Source organism: Bufo bufo, chromosome 6, assembly GCF_905171765.1.
Source record: "Bufo bufo chromosome 6, aBufBuf1.1, whole genome shotgun sequence".
Taxonomy (NCBI): Eukaryota; Metazoa; Chordata; class Amphibia; order Anura; family Bufonidae; genus Bufo; species Bufo bufo.
Genome location: NC_053394.1, coordinates 62357809 through 62377949, shown reverse-complemented (window position 1 = coordinate 62377949; position 20141 = coordinate 62357809). Strand labels below are relative to the sequence as shown.

General features: G+C 44.8%; 1 protein-coding gene across 2 annotated transcripts in view; it reads right to left on the bottom strand.

Annotated features, from left to right (window-relative positions):
• Positions 1 to 736: 736 nt before the first annotated feature.
• The window catches only part of EXOC6 (exocyst complex component 6), a 231443-nt gene continuing 212038 nt past the window's right edge, over positions 737 to 20141 (bottom strand). For both annotated transcript variants that reach the window (XM_040436335.1, XM_040436336.1), the window contains exons 21-22: positions 2688 to 2800; positions 737 to 1382 (exon numbers count right to left, since the gene is read on the bottom strand). In XM_040436335.1, coding sequence (XP_040292269.1) covers positions 1250 to 1382; positions 2688 to 2800 — 246 coding nt within the window. In that variant the 3' untranslated portion in view covers positions 737 to 1249. The remainder of the gene's footprint in view (positions 1383 to 2687; positions 2801 to 20141) is intronic.

The window sequence follows — 20141 nt, the reverse complement described above, 5'->3', positions numbered from 1 at the left end:
AGGTGAAACTAATATATAAGATCGACTCATTACATGCAAAGCGAGATATTTCAAGCCTTTATTTGTTATAATTTGGATGATTATGGCTTACAGCTTATGAAATCCCAAAGTCACAATTTTGAGGTACCCTTTGCTCAGTGGGTATAGATTAATGAGCTGACTACAGTGTGACACTTTGAGCCGAGAATATTGAACCTTTTTAAAAATTCTAATTTTAAGATGCATTAATGCAATTCCTTTTAATTTGCATTACTGAAATAAATGGACTTTTGCACGATAGTCAAATTTTTCGAGTTTCACCTGTATATTAGATAAAAGTGGATGGTTGCGCAACTGTTGAACAACCATTACATCAATGCAGTCATATACATTTTACTTCATTTTGGTCATATTCAATGACACCAGGTGAAGGACGAAAGAACAGTCTTTTACCCAACGACCGTTCATGTAACGACTAACTGCACCACAAGTGACTGTTATACGAAGATGATTGTTTGTTGTTAAATTCACCTGACGAACAATTATTTTGGCTGAAATTGTCCATTTTGATCAACTCTGGACTATCTCTCCGGCTACCTTAACTAACTTCTGAAGGAGGACTGGACCCTTGACCCTATAAATATACCCCAAACGTTGCTTGGTAGGTTTAATGTTACCCACTTAACAAAAAATACACAAAGCATCTAAACATTGTGTCTATTGTAATAAATAAAACCACAGTATTCTGGACTTTTTTGACATTCTTTTTATTCCTGAAGGAAATCAAAAGCAAATATTTACAAAGTATAGATCAAAATCACAACCCCTGAGAACCAGATCTATAGTAAAAGTGGCTGCTCATACACTCACATAGGAAGACATGTCCATTCAGCAGACAATGATCGGGGTCTGCAGGAGAATGTAATCATTAGCAGACCCTTCATCTCAATGACTGACTCACGTATCATCTCAATGACTTCACACAACATACAAAACCCATCTTAAAATGCCATAGAATCTGAGAAGTGGCAGAATTTAGCAGCAATAGGTAAAATACAATATTTAGAGTCCATTCATCTGCTTTACACTCCAATGACTGGTTCCACTCCTGACACCACGTGTGCGAGATATAAAAACCTCATAGTTACAAAAGCAACTGTAAAAACATTAGTTAGTCCTGTCCGACTGGACACATGAGGCGCACGCTTTATTCTGCAGGAAAGCAATGTGCTGATTATAGGCTTCTGTACACTTTGTAGTACGGCCACCACTAAGAGTGCTGGGACATCCCATTCACCAGACTTCTAAGCTGCTTCACCACGGTGTCTATCAACTTCTGCCTATCCCGGTCGTTCTTCCTGAACTGAGCAAAGATATTATTCTTCTTGTTCATGTCTTTCATCCTAGGGAAAGGAAGAGGAAAGTGACAGCCTGTAATTCCATATCTTTGTACAATGACACATCAGGATTGCCTGCACTATAGAGGGATAGGAGGTGCAGGTAAATCTGTATTTATTACTGAGCAGCATGATGTAGAGCAGAGTTCATCAATCTGCTGCTTTTTAGAAGCATGGGAGTAACATACCCACATAATGGATAGATAAAAGATTAGATAGATAGCTAGACAGACTGATACAGTTACAAGGACATGCCAACTGCTTCCTCTAAGCTGCGCAGAAGCACAGACATACAACTCAGAAGCTTCCCTGCTTAGGGAAAATCAGCTCCTGTGGACTCCCTGATCTCCCCCCTTCGGGAACAGTGCTCCTGGATCACTGTGCCCAACCATAGTGAGAACTCTGCAGCCATACAGTTACAGCTGCACAGCCTTCTCTATCCCCTCTATGGACTCATTTTTTATGATCAATGCAGAGAGGAAACAGGAAGTTGTTCAGTCTCCTGTCACAGCCAGGACAACTGGAGCTGGAGAGGTCAGCAAACACTGAACTCAAGGTATGCAGCATTAACTCTTTCACTGCCGTCCACCAGGAATCTTATTGACTATCTTAGACTACCAGGATTTCTTACATTAATCCCTTCAGTGACCTAGACCACCAGGGATCTGTACATGAAGTCCTTTACTGTCCAGGATGACCAGAATAACCCCACCTGACTGTCCTAGACCCCTAGGCATGCTGACTTTACTCCCCTAGACCACCAGTAGTATTGACTTTAATTTTTTTACTGCCCGAGATCACCAGGGTTGCTGGCACTAATACCTTTTCTACCAGACATGTAGTCATTAACCCCTCTACGTCTCTAAACTACCAGGGATACAGACATTAACACTCACTGCTCTAGACCACCAGGCATGCCGACAATAATATTCTCTGCGCTAGACCTAGGTGCATTGTGGTTTTTTATATCTGGCAGATATATTGTTGATTTTTAGCGTGTTGTATTTTAATATTTATTTTAAGTGGTTCTGCATTGCCTGGATTAGAGGGAGCAGCGTCCAAAGCCCTAACTGCTACATGGGCCTACAGGGAACCTTGGATATGTCTTTGGCTTTTTCCATTCTGTTGCCCTGGGTAAGTTTTGTGTAAGGCTCTTCACCATAAGTATGCATAAAAAGCTGGATATTCAGGAGCTCTATTAATGAGTGTTGATTCAGGACATATGTATATAATGGCACAGGAGACTTCTATGAATGTGCTAGTATTAGAAATTCGAAGATCGGTTATTTTATCTGGGAAGCACCAACTTACTTTTCAAGCAGAATGAGAGCTGTGCTAGGGTTCACTCTTAGATATTTGGAGGTGGGTTGACCATAATCGGCGAGATATGTAGACCAATCCCAAATCATGAACAGGTCAAGGAGCTGAAAGACACAGAAGATGATTATTTTCATTAACATCAAGCAAGGAAGGATAAAAAAATAACACTTTAATGACTAAATACAAGGTAGCAGTAAATGTCCAGTGGAGATAGTGGTGTGTAATACTTCCGCTTCCACTGGTACTATTAGTGTCGGGTGGGGTATCTGGAATTCCATGCTAATTTAAGCCAGATTCTTTACCTAGCTCTAATTAAGTGCATTAAACCTCCCCTGCTAGATTATCCTCAGCGGGGAATCCCCGGCTCATAAGAAGAGTCCAACCTCCGGGGAATGCCTCCTTTCCAAACACAAATAAAATGATACCCCCTGAGCACAGATCATTATTTTAAGATCTGCTCCTGAGGTTGTTGGTCAATACTCAAGTAATCTCTTAAAAGCTAATGTGTCTGAACTAAAACAGCGAACCATTTATTCAGCTTTAAACCCATAATCCCTTTAAGCCATTTCAAACCCACTTCCTATTCAGTTTATAATTGTTTGCAGCACATAAGTAGCATGCTTATAAACTTTACTGACCCCACTATAGCTGCCCGGGATCGCCTATATACCATTATCCAAATATGTTATCAACCAGTACATGTCATGCTTTTCGCAGGAGTCACGTGACTTCAATGTCACTATGATCACTAACTTAAAGGGGACATTTTCAACTGTGGGCAGCAGTGTGTTGTACCTGTTGAAAAATGTATACTAACCTACCCCCTGACGCTCAGTTCCAGCTCCCTTCAGAGGTCTTCTGGTCAACGGATAGGGTTAGGTGTGCTACTGCAGTCAATGATTGGCTTCAGCGGTGAGGAGATCCCAAAGCGGCACGAGACCCAGCAGGGACATGATGCTTGGTGACACACCACCACTGGGGCCAGTGATTGGCTGCAGCGGTGCACATGACCCCATCCACCCAGAAGTTTACAGGACAGGGACAGGAAGACCACTGAAGGAAGCAAGGGAGCTGGAACGGAGCAGTAGGGAGATGGCAAGAATGTTTATTTTCAACAGGTACAACACTCTGCTGCTCACAGTTAAAAATGCTGCAAAGCTGGACAACCCCTTTAAAGGTGGTTGTCCACTTTGGTTACTACCTTTATGTAATGAGGTCTGGCTGACAATAACAGAATCATTCAATTACTTCTGGGACCCAGAGATCAATTGTAATCTTTAATCTGCCAATGTTGGATTTCTCAGCAGCGCCACTGCTGGAGAAATGTAGTATTATATAGTGTAAGAAGGTACAAGGATTCATTGTGGATGTTAGGTATGTCTCTGGACTTGGTGGAGTAAGAGACAGTTTTCATGTGTCAGCAGCAGTTGCTGTGTGACACCTTGCTATCTAGTATCGCTGTAAATAGCTGATCCAGGACGGCTCTTACTGGGAGTAGTCAAAGTGCTGGGTGGGTGACTACTACACACGGTCCAGGCCGGGTTTTGACAGGACTATAAAAAAACAGCCTCTAGTGTCAGGTGGGTGGATTACTCCTCCATGACACTGGAGCTGTGTGAAACTCTGCTGAGATCTGAGGCCTGTGTGTGGTCTGAAAGCTGAAGACAGTGTGTCGGGCAAGCAGGCCACCTAAAGCCTGCAGGTGGACTTTCTGAGGCTGAGCATTCAGCTGGGTGTGGATTAAACACCCAGGATCAAAGATGAATGTTTTTCTGTATGAACTGTTTTGGGTGTGAACTAACACCAATACTGAAAATGGACTGTCATACTATGAACCTGCAACTAGTGTGAATAAACACTGCAGTTTTTGAGTTACAAACATGTCTTTGCCTCTATACTGCACCCGCTTGTCCTGTCTACCAGAGCGAATCCCCACAATTGGTTGAGGATGCGGGCAAGAGCAGTGAGGCTGGCGTGAATGCCGATATTTTTGGTTTCTGTATTTTTTCAGGCACAGTTGCATGTCGTACATTAAACCAGCTGTATTACAACCCGTGCCCCGCGACAACATGGAGGCTGTTGTGAAGGCCCTCATGGAGGCTAATCTGCAGCAGCGGGAGACAAACCTGCACCAAAGCAGCAGCAAGAGACCAACCAGTTGCTGCTACAACATGTGATGGCTTTGCAGACAGCAGGGGCAATCCTGAGCGTTCTCGATGCCCGGAAGGCAGTACGTGCAGCGATTCCTAAGATGACACCTGCAGACGCTATCGAAACCTACCTGGCGATGTACGAGAAAGTGGCGACAAGGGAGAAGCTACCCCGAGACCAGTGGGCCAAGGTCTCGCTCCGTTCCTGGCCTCCAATTCCCAGCGGGTGTATTTAGACTTGCCGGACGATCAAGCGGCCGACTACCAAAAAGTAAAGGGTGAGATTTTGGCAAGACTGGGGGTAAATGTGTTGGTCCGGGCCCAGCGGGTACATCAATGGGGGTTTAAGCCAGCGAGACCCTAATATTATGACTTATTCCACCTCATCCACCATAGTCTGCTGGCGGTGTCAGGAGCCTGGCCATGTATGAGCTGACTGTCCACATAAGGTGGAACCCATGGAAACGAACTATGGCTTCCGTCAGTCATCATATGCCAGGAAGCTGTGTGCAGTGGGTACCCCAGAAACTCTAAACCACTTTTGACAGGTGGAAGTGGGAGACACTCCAGCGGAGGCCCTGCTGGACTCAGGGAGTCTGGTGTCCCTAGTAAGGGCTTCGCTGGTACGATACGCTGAGTATACTGGCCGGAAAGTCGGGGTCATGTGCATTCATGGGGACTTAAAAGACTATCCCACTGCCCTGGTGTCTCTAAGCACGGGGGGCCGGCAGGTGGACTCACGAAGTGGCAGTTGCCACAAACTTACACTATGAACTTATAATAGGGAGTGACTTCCCGACACTGTGGCCTGCCTCGAGAGTGACTGATACACGTGAGACAGGGGTAACCCCAGCAGAGTGGCCTTGCTTCGGGGGGAGGCCAGAACCCTGGGAACCCGAGGCCGAAGGGCCAGCGATAGGGGTGACCGCCACTTCGGTGGAAGAGGGGGAGACAACCCCACTGAGTGTACTGGTGGGAGACGTGGCGGACGTGCCGCCTGTGCCTGAGCTGGCAGACCTCAATGTCTCCGGGGATAATTTTGGTACTGCACTCCCAATCCTGTCCCGAGCTTTGAAAAATTTATTTATAGTAGATGGTGAACCACAACAAGCTGGGGAAGAGTCGGTTTTCCCCCGTTTTGTGGTTCATCAGGATATGTTGTATTGGGTAAACCAGCTGCGGGGTGAACCCATTGAACAGTTGGTGGTGCCCCAGGCTCATCGCAAACTCGTGTAAGAGTTAACCCACCAACTTGTTCTCGGGGGTCATCTGGGAATGCAGAAAACACAGTACCGGATATTACAACGGTTTTACTAGCCCAGTGTGTTTAGAGAGGTGGACGAATTCTGTAAGTCTTGCCCAAGCTGCCAGGCAATTATCCCCCAGCACCTTTTCCGCAGTCCTTTGGTACCTCTCCTGATCATCGAGGAACCGTTTGAGCGAATTGCTATGGATCTCGTAGGCCCAGTATCAAAGTCCGCTAGAGGACACCAACACATCTTGGTCGTCCTAGACTACGCCACTCGGTAGCCGGAGGCAGTGCCACTGCGACACACATCGGCTAAACTTATAGCTAAGGAGCTAATGGAAATGTTCTCCCGAGTGGGGCTACCTAAAGAGGTTCTGGCTGACCAGGGGACCCCTTTTATGTCCAAGGTCATAAGGGAACTCTGTAAGTTGCTGCATATCAAACAGTTATGGACGTCTGTGTACCATCCACAAACGGACGGTCTCGTTGAGAGGTTTAACAAAACAATAAAAACCATGTTAAAAAGGGTGGTGTCTAAAGATGGGAAGGAATGGGACCTTCTTCTGCCGTAACTCATATTCCCTGTGCGAGAGGTGCCCCAGGCCTCTACTGGGTTCTTGCCCTTCGAATTGCTATATGGCAGACATCCTCGCGGGTTGTTGGACATAGCCAAAGAGGCGTGGGAACAGCAACCCACTCCGCATAGAAGTGTCCTTGAGTATGTTACCAATATGCAACATAGGATAGAGACCGTTTTGCCTCTTGTCAGGGAGCATATGGAGGCCGCTCAGCGAGCCCAGAGTCAGATCTATAATCGGCAGGCTTGGGCCAGGATCTTTAACCCGGGTGATCGGGTTTTGGTTCTGGTGCCGACCGTGTACAGTAAGCTCCTGACCAGGTGGCAGGGGCCCTATAAGGTACTTGAGAAAATTGGAGAGGTAAACTACAAGGTACACCAGCCAGGGAGGCGAAGGCCGGAGCAGGTGTACCGTGTGAATTTACTCAATCCGTGGAAAGATAGGGAAACCTGTACTGAAGACAGCCCGCGGCCAGGTTTTCTAGGGAAAGCGGTTTTGGCCCCTCTGTCTGAAGCAAGGGGAAAAAGCTGCCAAAGTAAGAATTGCTGATAGCCTGTCCTCTAAACAGGTTCAGGAGGCCAGGGAGTTTATTATCTGGAACACGGATGTGTTCTCGGACCTCCCTGGACGCACTTCCATAACTCGGCATGACATTGTCACTGAACTTTAGGCGAAAGTCCGGTTAAAATCATACCGGGTACCCGAGGCTCGGCGACGAGCCATCTCTGAGGAAGTGCAACTAATGCTGCAACTAGACATCATAGAGGAGTCTAAAAGTGAGTGGGCCAGCCCTATAGTATTGATACCCAAACCGGACGGAACGTTCCGGCTTTGTAACGACTTTAGAAAATTTTACGAGATTTCTAAGTTCGATGCATATCCCATGCCTTGAGTCGACAAGCTAATTGAAAGGTTAGGACAAGCCTGATATTTTTCAGTTTTGGACCTCATGAAAGTGTATTGACAGGTACCCTTAACAGAAGCTGCTAAAGAGAAAACTGCCTTCATCACACCGGAGGGGAGCTATATCAGTACAAGGTGTTACCCTTTGATTTGCATGGCACCCCCGCCACCTTTCAAAGGCTAATGGATATTGTACTTCGGCCACATCGTCGGTTCATTTCGGCGTACCTGGACGATATCGTAATCCACAGTACCGACTGGGAAAGTCACCTACCCAAAGTACAGGCTGTAGTGGACTCCCTTAGGAAGGCTGGGCTAACCACTAACCCAAAAAAATGTTCAATAGGGTTAGAGGAGACTAAGTACCTGGGGTATGTCATTGGGTGCGGAGTTATCAAACCTCAAGTGAACAAAATAGAGGCGATTCGGAATTGGCCCCGACTGTCACCACTAGGCAAGTAAAGTCGTTCCTTGGAATGGTGGGTTATTATATGAGGGTTGTTCCCCACTTTGCTACAGTGGCCGCGCCATTGACAGGGCTCTTGAAGGGACGCAGGTCGGTGATGGTTCGCTGGGATGATCGGGCGGAAGAGGCGTTCTCCCCTTTGAAGTCAGCCCTGTGTGGGTCCCCGGTTTTGGTGACGCCTGACTTTAAGCGGGCAATCGTAGTACAGACGGACGCCTCCGAAGTAGGCCTCGGTGCTGTACTGTCTCAGAGAGTGAACAGGGAGGAGCATCCTATTGTCTTCCCAAGCCGCAAGCTCACCCCAGCCGAAACCAGGTACAGTATAGTGGAAAGAGAGTGCCTGGCTATCAAGTCGGCACTCGAGTCTCTCCGCTACTATTTGTTGGGGAGAAAGTTCTTTAAGAGTTTTGTCATGGTATGGAAAAGATACATTGACGACATTTTTTGCGTATGGGCGGGGCCGCTCGAGCCACTCCTCGTTCTGCTGGAACATCTAAATAACGTCTGGGAAGAATTAAAATTTACTATGACGTATGATTGCCATACCATTAGCTTTTTAGACGTACAAATATCCAAACAGACGGATGGGTGTTTGGCCACAGATTTGTTTTGTAAAGAAACAGATAGAAATAGCGTACTACACTACCAGAGTGCACATCCACTTCCCCTGAAAAAGGCTATCCCCAAGTCCCAATTTTTAAGGGTTAAAAGGATAGTGTCAACTCCTGAAACACAAACCTTGAGAATGGAAGAGATGTCTTCCAGGTTTCGGGACAGAGGTTACCCAGAGGGGATACTCAGGGAAGCTAGGAGTGCTAGTGAAGGTATAATTACAGCAAGGGACAGGGATGCAGGTGCACGCATACCGTTTGTTCATAAATATCATCCATACAACCATCTTTTTGATAATATTGTGCGCAAACACTGCCACATCCTGGGTAAATCTTATCCAATGGTAGAGGAGTTCAAAAATCCACCTCTCATATGCAATAAACGTAGCCCCAACCTGAGGGATCATTTGGTTCACTCAGATATTGGAACCAGCACGAAAATATAGATTCAGAGAATTTTGGTCAGTCAAAAGGGAGGTACATTTCCTTGTCTCCACTGCATGCAATGCAGTAATGTACAAAAAGGACAATATTTCTATCATCCACGCACATCTGGTTTTTGGCGGTTATTTGTTGCATGATTTGACACACGTCTTTATTTTATTTATTTTTTGCACAAGATTCCGAGACATTTACCCATTTATCGTTTTCCAAGATTTTTAACTGATGATCTATCCTCTGGATCTGACCGTGGGGGTCCGACACCCGGGACCCCATCAATCAGCTGTTTTAGAAGGCACCGGGGCTCACAGTAGGTCAGCAGCCTTCTCACAGCTTTGCCTAGGCTATGTTGCATCACGTATATCAGTCACGTGGCCTAGGCGCAGCTAACCCCATTGAAGTGAATGCGGCTGAGCGCAATACCAAGCACAGTTGCTATACAATGTACAGTGCTGTGCTTGGTAAGCAAGGAGAAGGCCAGGGCGCTCACAGGAGCACCGGTGCCTTCTCAAACAGCTGATGGGTGGAGGTCCTGGGTGTCAGACCCCCACCGATCAGATACTAATGAGCTATCTCAGAACACCTCTTTAAAACCGACACCAAAACCACCACAAATGATACATTTTAAAGTTTTATTTTCTTATGCGCAATTGCTTATCCGCTCTGAGCAGAGCCGCTTTCTTTCTAGGAGCTCAATCACGCTCGATGTTTGTGGCTTTAAAAGAATCTGAATATTCCAATATATCGGTTGTATCAATGTAATTAGAGAAAATATGTAGGGCGAGCCACAAGGTTAAAAGAGCAATAAAACTGAGATTTATGGATATTCGGCATTTGGACAGAATTGTGGCCTCGTCTATAGTTAAATAGTGACCTTAATGTAAACTCTAATACCCATCTAATTTAACAGACTCTTAATATAATGGCTTTCACGCTTTCCCTGTGCACATCAGACAGAGTGGGGAAGTAATATTTAACTCTGGGGGTGCGCTGGAGACGTATTTTTTTTAAATAAATTGAGGCATTCAGAGAGAGGTCTATAGCGGAGGGTGAGGGGTGCATCTGTTCTCTTTACCTCTACAGGGTCCGCTAGAGAATGAAAGCCTAGCCTGAATGCAGAGGCTCCCGCTGTGAGTATGTGATCAATCCTTCCACTTACACAATGGACCCCCCTCTGGCATATGTTAGCTTTCTCCATAAAACAGTTAGCTGTCTTTCACTGTCAATCAAACCGAACAATTTTATTATTTCCTGAAATCTTTACTCATGCTGACGGCTCTAAAGTTCCTGCACAAACAACACAAAAAACCCAGCAGAGCCTTATAGGAAAGACGAGATTCAATAGCGTCAGGAGCAGGGGGACTACAGCTCACTATTGTCCTGGGTAGTAATTTACACCAAATAGATATTCTATTTTATATAAGGTCAGTATCTGATCAAAAACTAATTCATTTTTCTCAATATATGAAATATTGAAATCAGTGGTAAAAAATAAATAAAATATTCTGTTCACATTGGCACCATAGCTCCTGTTTATAACGGATGCCATGACACTGGGTGGCTGCTGGACTCAATGTTTTATACTGGGATCCGTCAGGGTTCTACTGAGTTTTGCATCATGCATGGGAAGAGCTGCATGCTATGTGATGGGAACCCCAGCAGAGGCTTTTGAAAAAACATCCATCAAATCTTATACTTTTTTTGGTGTGAAAATTTCGCAAGTGCTGGTATTGTGCAAAATTTTGCATCTTTTGGTGAGCTGCGTCTTTCTTCTCTACTTTTAGAAGTGGAGTGAACAGTCAGCAGGAATTGTTAGTGTAAATCACTTTAATGTCACATTTATGAAATGCACCAAATTTATTATTACTGTGCTCCATTTTCATAAATTTGGTGCAGGTGCACATAGTAACTCCAATCTAAAAACACCTACAATGGTAAACTCCCCATTCGTTTCTACAGTCAGCTCCTCTTTAGTTTCTTTGCACTATTCAGTCTCAGCAGCATGTATTCATCCTTAGGCTGCTTCAGCTGTTTTCTAGTGGCCAACGGAGTCCTCCATGCTGTTGACTATTTCTCTTTTATTAGGTCTTTTCGCTTGTTGCTCGTGTGTGTAGATGTCTTGGCCGTGTGTAGTGATCTCCCAATACAGGACTGTGGTGAAGTAGGGCAGAGTGCAGAGCTGTCAATCACACTGCAGTCCCTCCCACATTCAGCTGCTCAACAGTGCAAACCATGGGGACGTGCCGCCAATATTACCTGATCACACCACTGGCACATGTTTTTATGTATAAAAGGAATTAAGGGGGTCATTTATTAAGACCAGTGTATTAGACGCCGGTCTTAATAACCCCTGTGAGCTGGCAGTGGATCCGCCGAAATTTTGAAGAGGCGCCGACCTCTACATAACTTCGGTGGTCTAAATCTATGCTAGCTTCCTTGCTGGCTTAAATTTAGACCATTTTCTATGCCTAAAACAGGCGTAGAAAATAATAAATGAGACGGGCCTGTCTCCTTCCCTGCCCACGCCACATCCACTTTTTTTAAACCTGGCGTGAAAAAGGTTATTTGCGTTGCAATTTGTGCCAGAAATATGCCAAAAATTTGCGAATTTCTATAAGTAAATAACCCCCTAAGTCCATAATTTTTTTCTATTCTCTTTATTAGTTTCAGGGTTAACACTCAGAATGCCTCCCAACTTTCCAACATATATATGAAACAATATATAGAAGTGATTACCATATTAGAGTGAAAGGATAAGTTTATTGGAGAAAAGTGTACAATTGAAAGGAGGCTCTAGTACACTGGTTGGCCACCTCTAGCCTTCATACAAGATGAGATACGGTCGGGCATGGAGGCATATTTGCCCACAGATGTTGCAGCTGGGCCTGTAGGTTGCCGAAGCAGAGGTCCCAGCTGGTCCCATAAATGATCGATTGGTGATAAATCTGATGACCGGGCAGCCAAGGAAGCGTTATAATCTGGTGAAGACATTCCTGAGAAAGTTTCTGTGTGTGGGCGAGCATTATTCTGCTGAAAAATGCCAGTGGAAGCCCTGCAACACATATGGCAGCAGGATGTCCTGCATATTTTGCTGAGTTGTCCCTCATATCACTATTAGGGGTGACCGACTGTCATATGCAATGTCTCTTTAGATCATCAAACAAGCAGTTGGGGCAGTGTGTCGCTCCACAGCAAAGGCAGGATAGAAGCGCTCAACATGAGGCCTCCATGATCAAATCCAACTGTCATGGGATCCCAAAGAGAACCTGGATTAGTCTCTAAAGAGGATACGGTTCCAGTCCATAGCAGCCCAGGTTTCTCGTTTGTGACCACTGCAAATGAAGGCTATGGTGCCTCGCTGTCAAAGGCAGGACATATAATGGGCGCCAAGACAGCCAATTTCCTTCTGCTATGCGCTTGGAAATGGTCCAGGCAAAGACAAGGGTGACAATGGAACTGTGGGAGCTGCTCAAGCTTGTCGGTGGATCAAATGATCCTCTCTATTGGTGATCTGTCCGGAGTGTGTTCGCTGTTTGTGCCCTAATGTAATCATTCCTCCCAACACCTAGGTCAGAACGGCCTAGATTGCGGGCAATTCTTTGAAGCAACTATCCTGCTTCTTTCAGTCTAATGTTATGTCAGTGTCTTTCAGTGTCTAGCAGTCAAGAAACTCTGACCAAGAGGTACACTACCCAAAAGTAGCCTCTGAGGGGAGTCTTATAGAGCAGCAGGAGAAGCACTTTTTTACACCCTGTTGTGGCAAGACCCAGTTAATAAGACCATACCCATAAACATTAACATATATGCCTGAGACATACCAGCATGACGAATTTTGCAGCAATCTGACATTTCTATCTGGGTGCATTATTTTTCCCCCTCAATGAGTGTACATGCAATAAACATAATGTTACTCTGTGGTAGCACCCCCTGCTTTTCATCCTTCTGTTCCACTTTCTCTTGCTTTCAAAGGTCTAGTAGCATGCTCAGTAGCTTCCATGCTCCCTTCCTCTTCCCTCAATGTTGGCATAGTGATCTCACAAGTGGCCCAGGCACCTTCACTCAATTCACTCATCCCTACTTCTAAATTCATAGAAATATATAGTTATACAGTGCCTTGCAAAAGTATTCACCCCCCTTGACTTTTTTCGTGTTTTGTTACATTACAGCCTCATGTTCAATGTTTTGTTAATCTGAATTTTATATGATGGATCAGAAAACAATAGTCTAAGTCAGTGAAGTGAAATGAGAAAAATATATAAATAAAACTATTGTTTAGAAATAGAAAACAGAAAATTGGCCTGTGCGTATGTATTCACCCCCTTTGTTAGGCAGCCCATAAAAAGCTCTGGTGCAACCAATTACCTTCAGAAGTCACATAATTAGTGAAATAATGTTCACCTGTGTGCAATCTAAGTGTGATATGATCTGTCATTACATATACACACCTTTTTTGAAAGGCCCCAGAGGCTGCAACACCTAAGCAAGAGGCATCACTAACCAAACACTGCCATGAAGACCAAGGAACCCTCCAAACAATTAAGGGACAATGTTGTTGAGAAGTAGTCAGGGTAAGAAGTCAGAGTTAGGTTATAAAAAACTATCCAAATCTTTGATGATCCCCAGGAGCACCATCAAATATATTATAACCCATTGGAAAGAACATGGCACAACAGCAAACCTGCCAAGAGACGGACACCCACCAAAACTCATGGACCAGGCAAGGAGGGCATTAATCAGAGAGGCAGCACATACTTAAGGTAACCCTAGAGGAGCTGCAGAGTTCCACAGCAGAGACTGGAGTATCTGTACATACTGTAGGACGACAATAAGCGTACGCTCCATAGAGTTAGACTTTATGGCAGAGTGGCCAGAAGAAAGCCATTACTTTCAGCAAAAAACAAAAAGGCACGTTGTGAGTTTGCGAAATGGCATGTGGGAGACTCCCAAAATGTATGGAGGAAGGTGCTCTGGTCTGAGGAGACTAAAATTTTACTTTTTGGCCATCGAAGAAAACGCTATGTCTGGCGCAAATCCAACACATCACATCACCCAAAGAACACCATCCCCATAGTGAAACATGGTGGTGGCAGCATCATGCGGTGGGGATGTTTTTCAGTTGAGGCAAAGATGGATGGTGCTAAATACAGGGATATTCTTGAGTCCCACTCTGTGCGTGATTTGAGGCTAGGATGGAGTTTCTCCTTCCAGCAGGACAATGACCCCAAACACACGGCTAAAGCAACACTTGATTGGTTTAAGGGGAGACATGTAAATGTATTGGAATGGCCTAGTCAAAGCCCAGATCTCAATCCAATAGAAAATCTGTGGTCAGACTTAAAGATTGCTGTTCACAAGCGCAAACCATCCAACTTGAAGGAGCTGGAGCAGTTCTGCAAGGAGGAATGGGCAAAAATCCCAGTGGTGAGATGTGGCAAGCTCATAGAGACTTATCCAAAGCGCCTTGGAGCTTTGATTGCCGCAAAAGGTGCTCTACAAAGTATTGACTTTAGGGGGGTGAATAGTTATGCACTTTGACTTTTTCTGTTATTTTGTCCTATTTATTGTTTGCTTCACAATAACAAAAAAACAAACCATCTTCAAAGATGTGGGCATGTTCTGTAAATTAAATTATGCAAATCCTCCAACAATCCATGTTCATTCCAGGTTGTGAGGCACCAAAATACAAAAAAGTCAAGGGTGGTGAATACTTTTGCAGTGGAGAAGGAAATTGTGGGGGCATTACATGCCATATGTCTCTCTGGGGTTACATGTGAGGGACTATTATCTATGCAGGGGAGGAAGGGGATAACAAGAGCCAACTGCACTGCCTCTTGGGTGATGCAGGTGCTTGAATGTCTCATGTGAGTTGCTGCCCAACCACTGAATGGAAGAAAGTCCTCCTGATAAACAGATAAGTACGAGCAAAAACAGTTTTAAATTTGTGAGATGACTCCCCTTTCTCCTACAATTCCATTCATGAACCAGGAGGCTTAAGGGTGTATTCGACACCCCGATCACGTAGATGATTGTCGGGAGGGAACCGTTCTTGCAGGCCACCGCCTGCTCTCTTGCTAAGAAAACCGCTGCTATTACAGCAGCATGGGGAGGAGCGATCACTATGCCATCACTCTTCCACATGCTTTACACTGGTTTTCCTGCAGCAGATCATAATTAGACAGCGTGATCTAACGCCGGCAAATCCTGATCTTCCAGCATGATAAAAGATCTGGGTTGCCCGATGAATGAGCGTTTGCTCGTTCATCGTGCAATCGGCAGCAGTATTAGACTGCCAGATGATAGCTAACAAGCATTACTACAGATGCTTATAAGCAATCATCGGGCAGGAAATCTGCCCATCTAATATACCCTTTAGGGCGCATTCATACTACCACGTCGTGTTTTGTGATCCGCAAATTGCGGATCTGCAGAACACAGATGCCGCCCTTGTGTGTTCCACAATTTGCGGAATGGAACACCCAGCCCATTATAGAAATGCCTATTTTTGTCTGTGACAAGAATAGGGCATTTTCAAAATTTTTGGCATTGAAATGGTGAAATGAACGGGTCCACACCAGCTCAGCAAGATTGTGGAACGGATGCTGACTCATTCATTTGGTCGTGTGCATGAGGCCTTAGGATGACCAGTTGTATAGGTCCTTCCCATTAAGACGTCTGCTATTAAATCATGGCGGGAAACAGAAAAATGTTAAGCTGTAATAGTAGTAATACCACTCTTACCGAGATGTAGTTTCAGAGAGATCACAATACATTCCACCATGCTAGACACAATTACTGCAATTGCAGATAATGTTCCTGAGCTTCTGATTCACAAGTGGGAATGTTTCTTGATGTGCCTGGAGAATGCAGCCACTGACAGATGCACCATGGCACACCATTCATTACGAGAAATGCCTGGCACATACACTCCAACCACAAGCACAGAAAAATGAGCTTACAGTCCCCTTGAGATCAGAAGAAAAAAATAAAATCTATTTAACATGAAGCTACCGTGTTGTATTTGGTAATATTACATGCGATCCTCAGTGTGGCCCCCAGAGGAGTGTAATTTGCGCCACATTTTTCAATGCGAAAACTTTAGCGATTGCTTCTCTATCACAGTTTATGACTGGACATAGATCATGTCCTTAGATACTTGTCAGCAGATCTTGTCGAGACCAATAAAATCTGCTCATAACCTAATATCCATGGAGTCTGAAGCCTGCTGTGGGGGGGGGGGGGGGGGGGGGGGGCCATAGACAGATTGGGTTTTTTGCTGTTTGATCCTATGATTTTTTTTTTTTTTTTCAAAATAAGGAGCTCCAAATGGCCACGATTGATGCTGGAAGGTTAGTGAGTTTATAATCAAGTTTAATTGTTTGTCATCTAATATTTTCTATCTATGGTCCATCAGTGACCATATCGAGCATAATCTGAGATCAATGAGATACGACCACCCACATACAGTACCAACAATATTGTTATTATGGCTATAAACATTTCATAATTTGAACCGAAAGATCTTCCATTAAATGTAGCACTCCTCCCCATGGTGAGTCACCAGACATCTATGTATCCAACGTGGCCAGTTTTTCTTTTTCCTATATGAACATATGAATTCCTCCATAGATTGTTAGAGGATCCAACCATTTTAGCTTAACATCTTAAAGATGTTCTCCGCATTGGACAATCCCTACCAGCTGCAAGGGTCCCTAAAGATGGCTGCACGCATTAGATGTACTGTATATCAGCAAAACCCACAGATTTTGTTGGCACCAGTCAACCATCCAGTGTCAGTAGGGGCTTCCTGACTTACCCCTGATGGCAGATGGAGGGGGAGATAGGGAGCTCGATAACTGGATTTCAACTGCCCGATTCTTTTGTTTTTGGAGAGATAAGCTACTCCCAAAAGAGCCTGGAGTGGCTTTCTGGGCAAGTGGGGAAACCTGGTAGTAAAAGTGCCCACAGACCTTCAATAATTGTTGGTCAAACGCACATTCAGCTATCTTTTCCAAATCCTATGCATGAATGTTTTCAATGGGGAGAGAGAAGAAAGCCGGACACCTCTGATGCCTCTGATCTCTCAAGATAGTAAAAGGATCAGCTGTTAAAATTCAAAGTGCCCGATCCATCCAATCATCATATGTCAGGGAAGATTTGGGAACTCCCCATACATATTAGGGTCCATTCACACGTCCGCAGTGTTTTGCGGATCCACAAAACACCAGGACGGCACCCCAATAGAAATGCCCATTTTTGTCCGCAGCTGCGGACAAGAATAGGACATGTTCTATTTTTTTGCAGAGCCGCAGATCGGAAGTTCAGGGCCACAGACTAGAAATGCGGATGCGGACAGCACACTGTGTGCTGTCTGCATCTTTTCCGTCCCCAATGAAAATGAATCGGTCCGCACCTGTTCCGCATAATTGGAGAACGGATTCGGACCCAAAGTGCGGACGTCTAAATGGAGCCTTAGACTGTTAGGTGGTTTCACCAAAAATTGTTGGTTCTCTCAACAACAGGGGCTTTTAAAGGGTTGTGACAAGTTCTAAAGTAATCTCCTATTCACTGATCATGAAATAGGGGTGTAGGTTGTGTCTGACGACTGCTGCTGCTCCAGTCATTCTCCACTGGACAGCCAGAGAAGGCTGAATACAACTCTTCATCCTCATGATAAGTGGGGTCAGTCGATCAGATGGTTATCCCCTTTAGAACTTAGCACGAATCCTTTAAGTGTTTCAATTTCTCTGCAGCGCCACCACAGGAGAAATTTAAGCATTACACCATGTCCCTTCAAATCAGTGGGCTGTCTGTGTAATGCAGGACAGGACAGGTCCTCCAAAGCCAGAGATGCTTTTTATGACTTCTCTCCACTTTGGACAAGGTATAAGGACACCAAATAGGGGACTCTGAACTCAGAATTCCCTAACAGGTATTTAAAAAAAGGTTGTATAAACCAGAGACCCCCTTTAAGTCATCATTTACTACAAGCATTGCAGCTCTACGGTCGGTGTGATTGATCAGGATGCCTTACAGGCAGTATTGGAAGGCAATAGTCATTCTAATATATGCTTAGCTTCTGAGACAACTGCTTTATTTAATGCCGATTTGTAAAATCAATTCAGTAGAAAATCCGCCTGCTAAATATCTGCTCACTGAGCGGTCGGTGAGAAAATTACCCCAATGAAGTTCTCTGTAGTGCTGCTGCCATACATTGAGCAGCAAGAGAAACTGCCAATAAAACTAGACACATTGGGGGACATTTACTAAGCATGTTGCACCAGTATTATGGCGTAAAATGTGCTAAAAAGAATGGCGTTTTGATTTGTGCCAAATATATCAATTGCTTTCCCCAGAATTTTCACCACAAAGAATGCATCGCGCCAGAAATTAGTTATAAATGTCGAATTGGGCATCCTCATCCTCATCCTATCAAATTAGCGCACATTACGCCTCATTTATCATCCTCTTGTGGGCAGAAATGGCTCAAATTGTTGCGGACAATTAAAGGGTTTCTGTCATCAGAAAAATGGTTATTAACCTGGCTGACATTAGCGATGTGCTAATGTCAGCTGAACATAACTATTAGTGCCATCTCGCTATGTGCCGCTGTTATTTAGAAAAACAAACTTTTAGAATAAGCAAATGAGCCTCTAAGAGCAGGAAGGGGGGGGGGGGGAAGGCGTTGCACCTGCTCCTAGAGGCTCCGTTTGCTTACCTCTTTCCACGCCCTTCTACACTTGATTGACAGGGCCAGGGCAGCGCCGGTCTCCTGTCTGCCAGGGAAATCTTGCGCCTGCGCTGTCCCGTTCAGTATTCAGCGCAGGCGCAGTGAGGGAAGGACGTTCGCCCTCAGCCGGCATCCTCACTGCGACGTATTCAGAGCAGGCGCAGTAAGGAAGCCGGCTGTCGGCGAACGTCCTTCCCTCACTGCGCCTGCACCGAATACTGAACGGGACAGCGCAGGCGCAAGATTTCCCCGGCAGACAGGAGACCAGCGCTGCCCTGGCCCTGCCAATCAAGTGTAGAAGGGTGTGGAAAGAGGTAAGCAAACGGAGCCTCTAGGAGCAGGTGCAACGCCCGCCCCTCTGCTCTTAGAGGCTCATTTGCTTATTATAAAAGTTAGTTTTTTCTAAATAACAGCGGCACATAGCAAGATGGCACTAATATAGTTACGTTCAGATGACATTAGCACATCGCTAATGTCAGCCAGGTTAAGACCCATTTTGGTGGTGGTGGTGGTGGTGGTTTGTGTAAAAAGTCGCATTTATGAAAAGAAAAACAAACTCGTTGTGGGAACAAGTGATAGGTGAGTATTAAAACAGGATGCATTTATTTTTATCTAATATAAATGAGCTAAACTGCAGGGGTCTGTCATTCAACAACAATAACAAAAACGTCACGTCGCAATTTACCACTAGAAATGGCACAAATATGCTTCAAAAGTCGCAAGTGTGGTCTGGCAGGAGTTGGCTAGAATGGCGCATTTTGGTGTAAAAAAGGTTGCATTTTTGTGCTATTGGCGTTAAAATGTCGCGAATCGAGAGAAATAGGCGGATAATGAAGTGTATATTTGAAAAGGCCACATTTTTTAAAGTGGCGTGCACGTTTTGATATATGAGGGGACGAACAGATGTTTTTTTTGGCGTCAAATTACACCCTTATTGATAAATGAGATCCTTAGTTATGTCAAGAACACGCACGCTTGGTAATGAAAAGGTTAAAATCTACTCACGAAGTCTCAGCAACATTATGATACAGAAAGGACCCCCCTGGAAGTGAAATTACCAAAAGATGTCTTTCTACAGGGGTATAACCTTCATTCTCAAAACTGAAAGTGATCTGTCGGTACCTGGCAGGGCTCATCCATCTTACTTTAGCAGTTATCTGTAGGCACTTGGCGCTCACAAGCTGAGGGCGATCCCCTAATGGCAGGGCGATTGTGTTATGTCACCACGGTGCCTAAAATTCATTACAAGTTTCTCTCCTAAATGCTTTGTTTGTTTTGCTGGAAGAATGAAGAAGGGCTAATGCTTCAGTAGGAGACAGA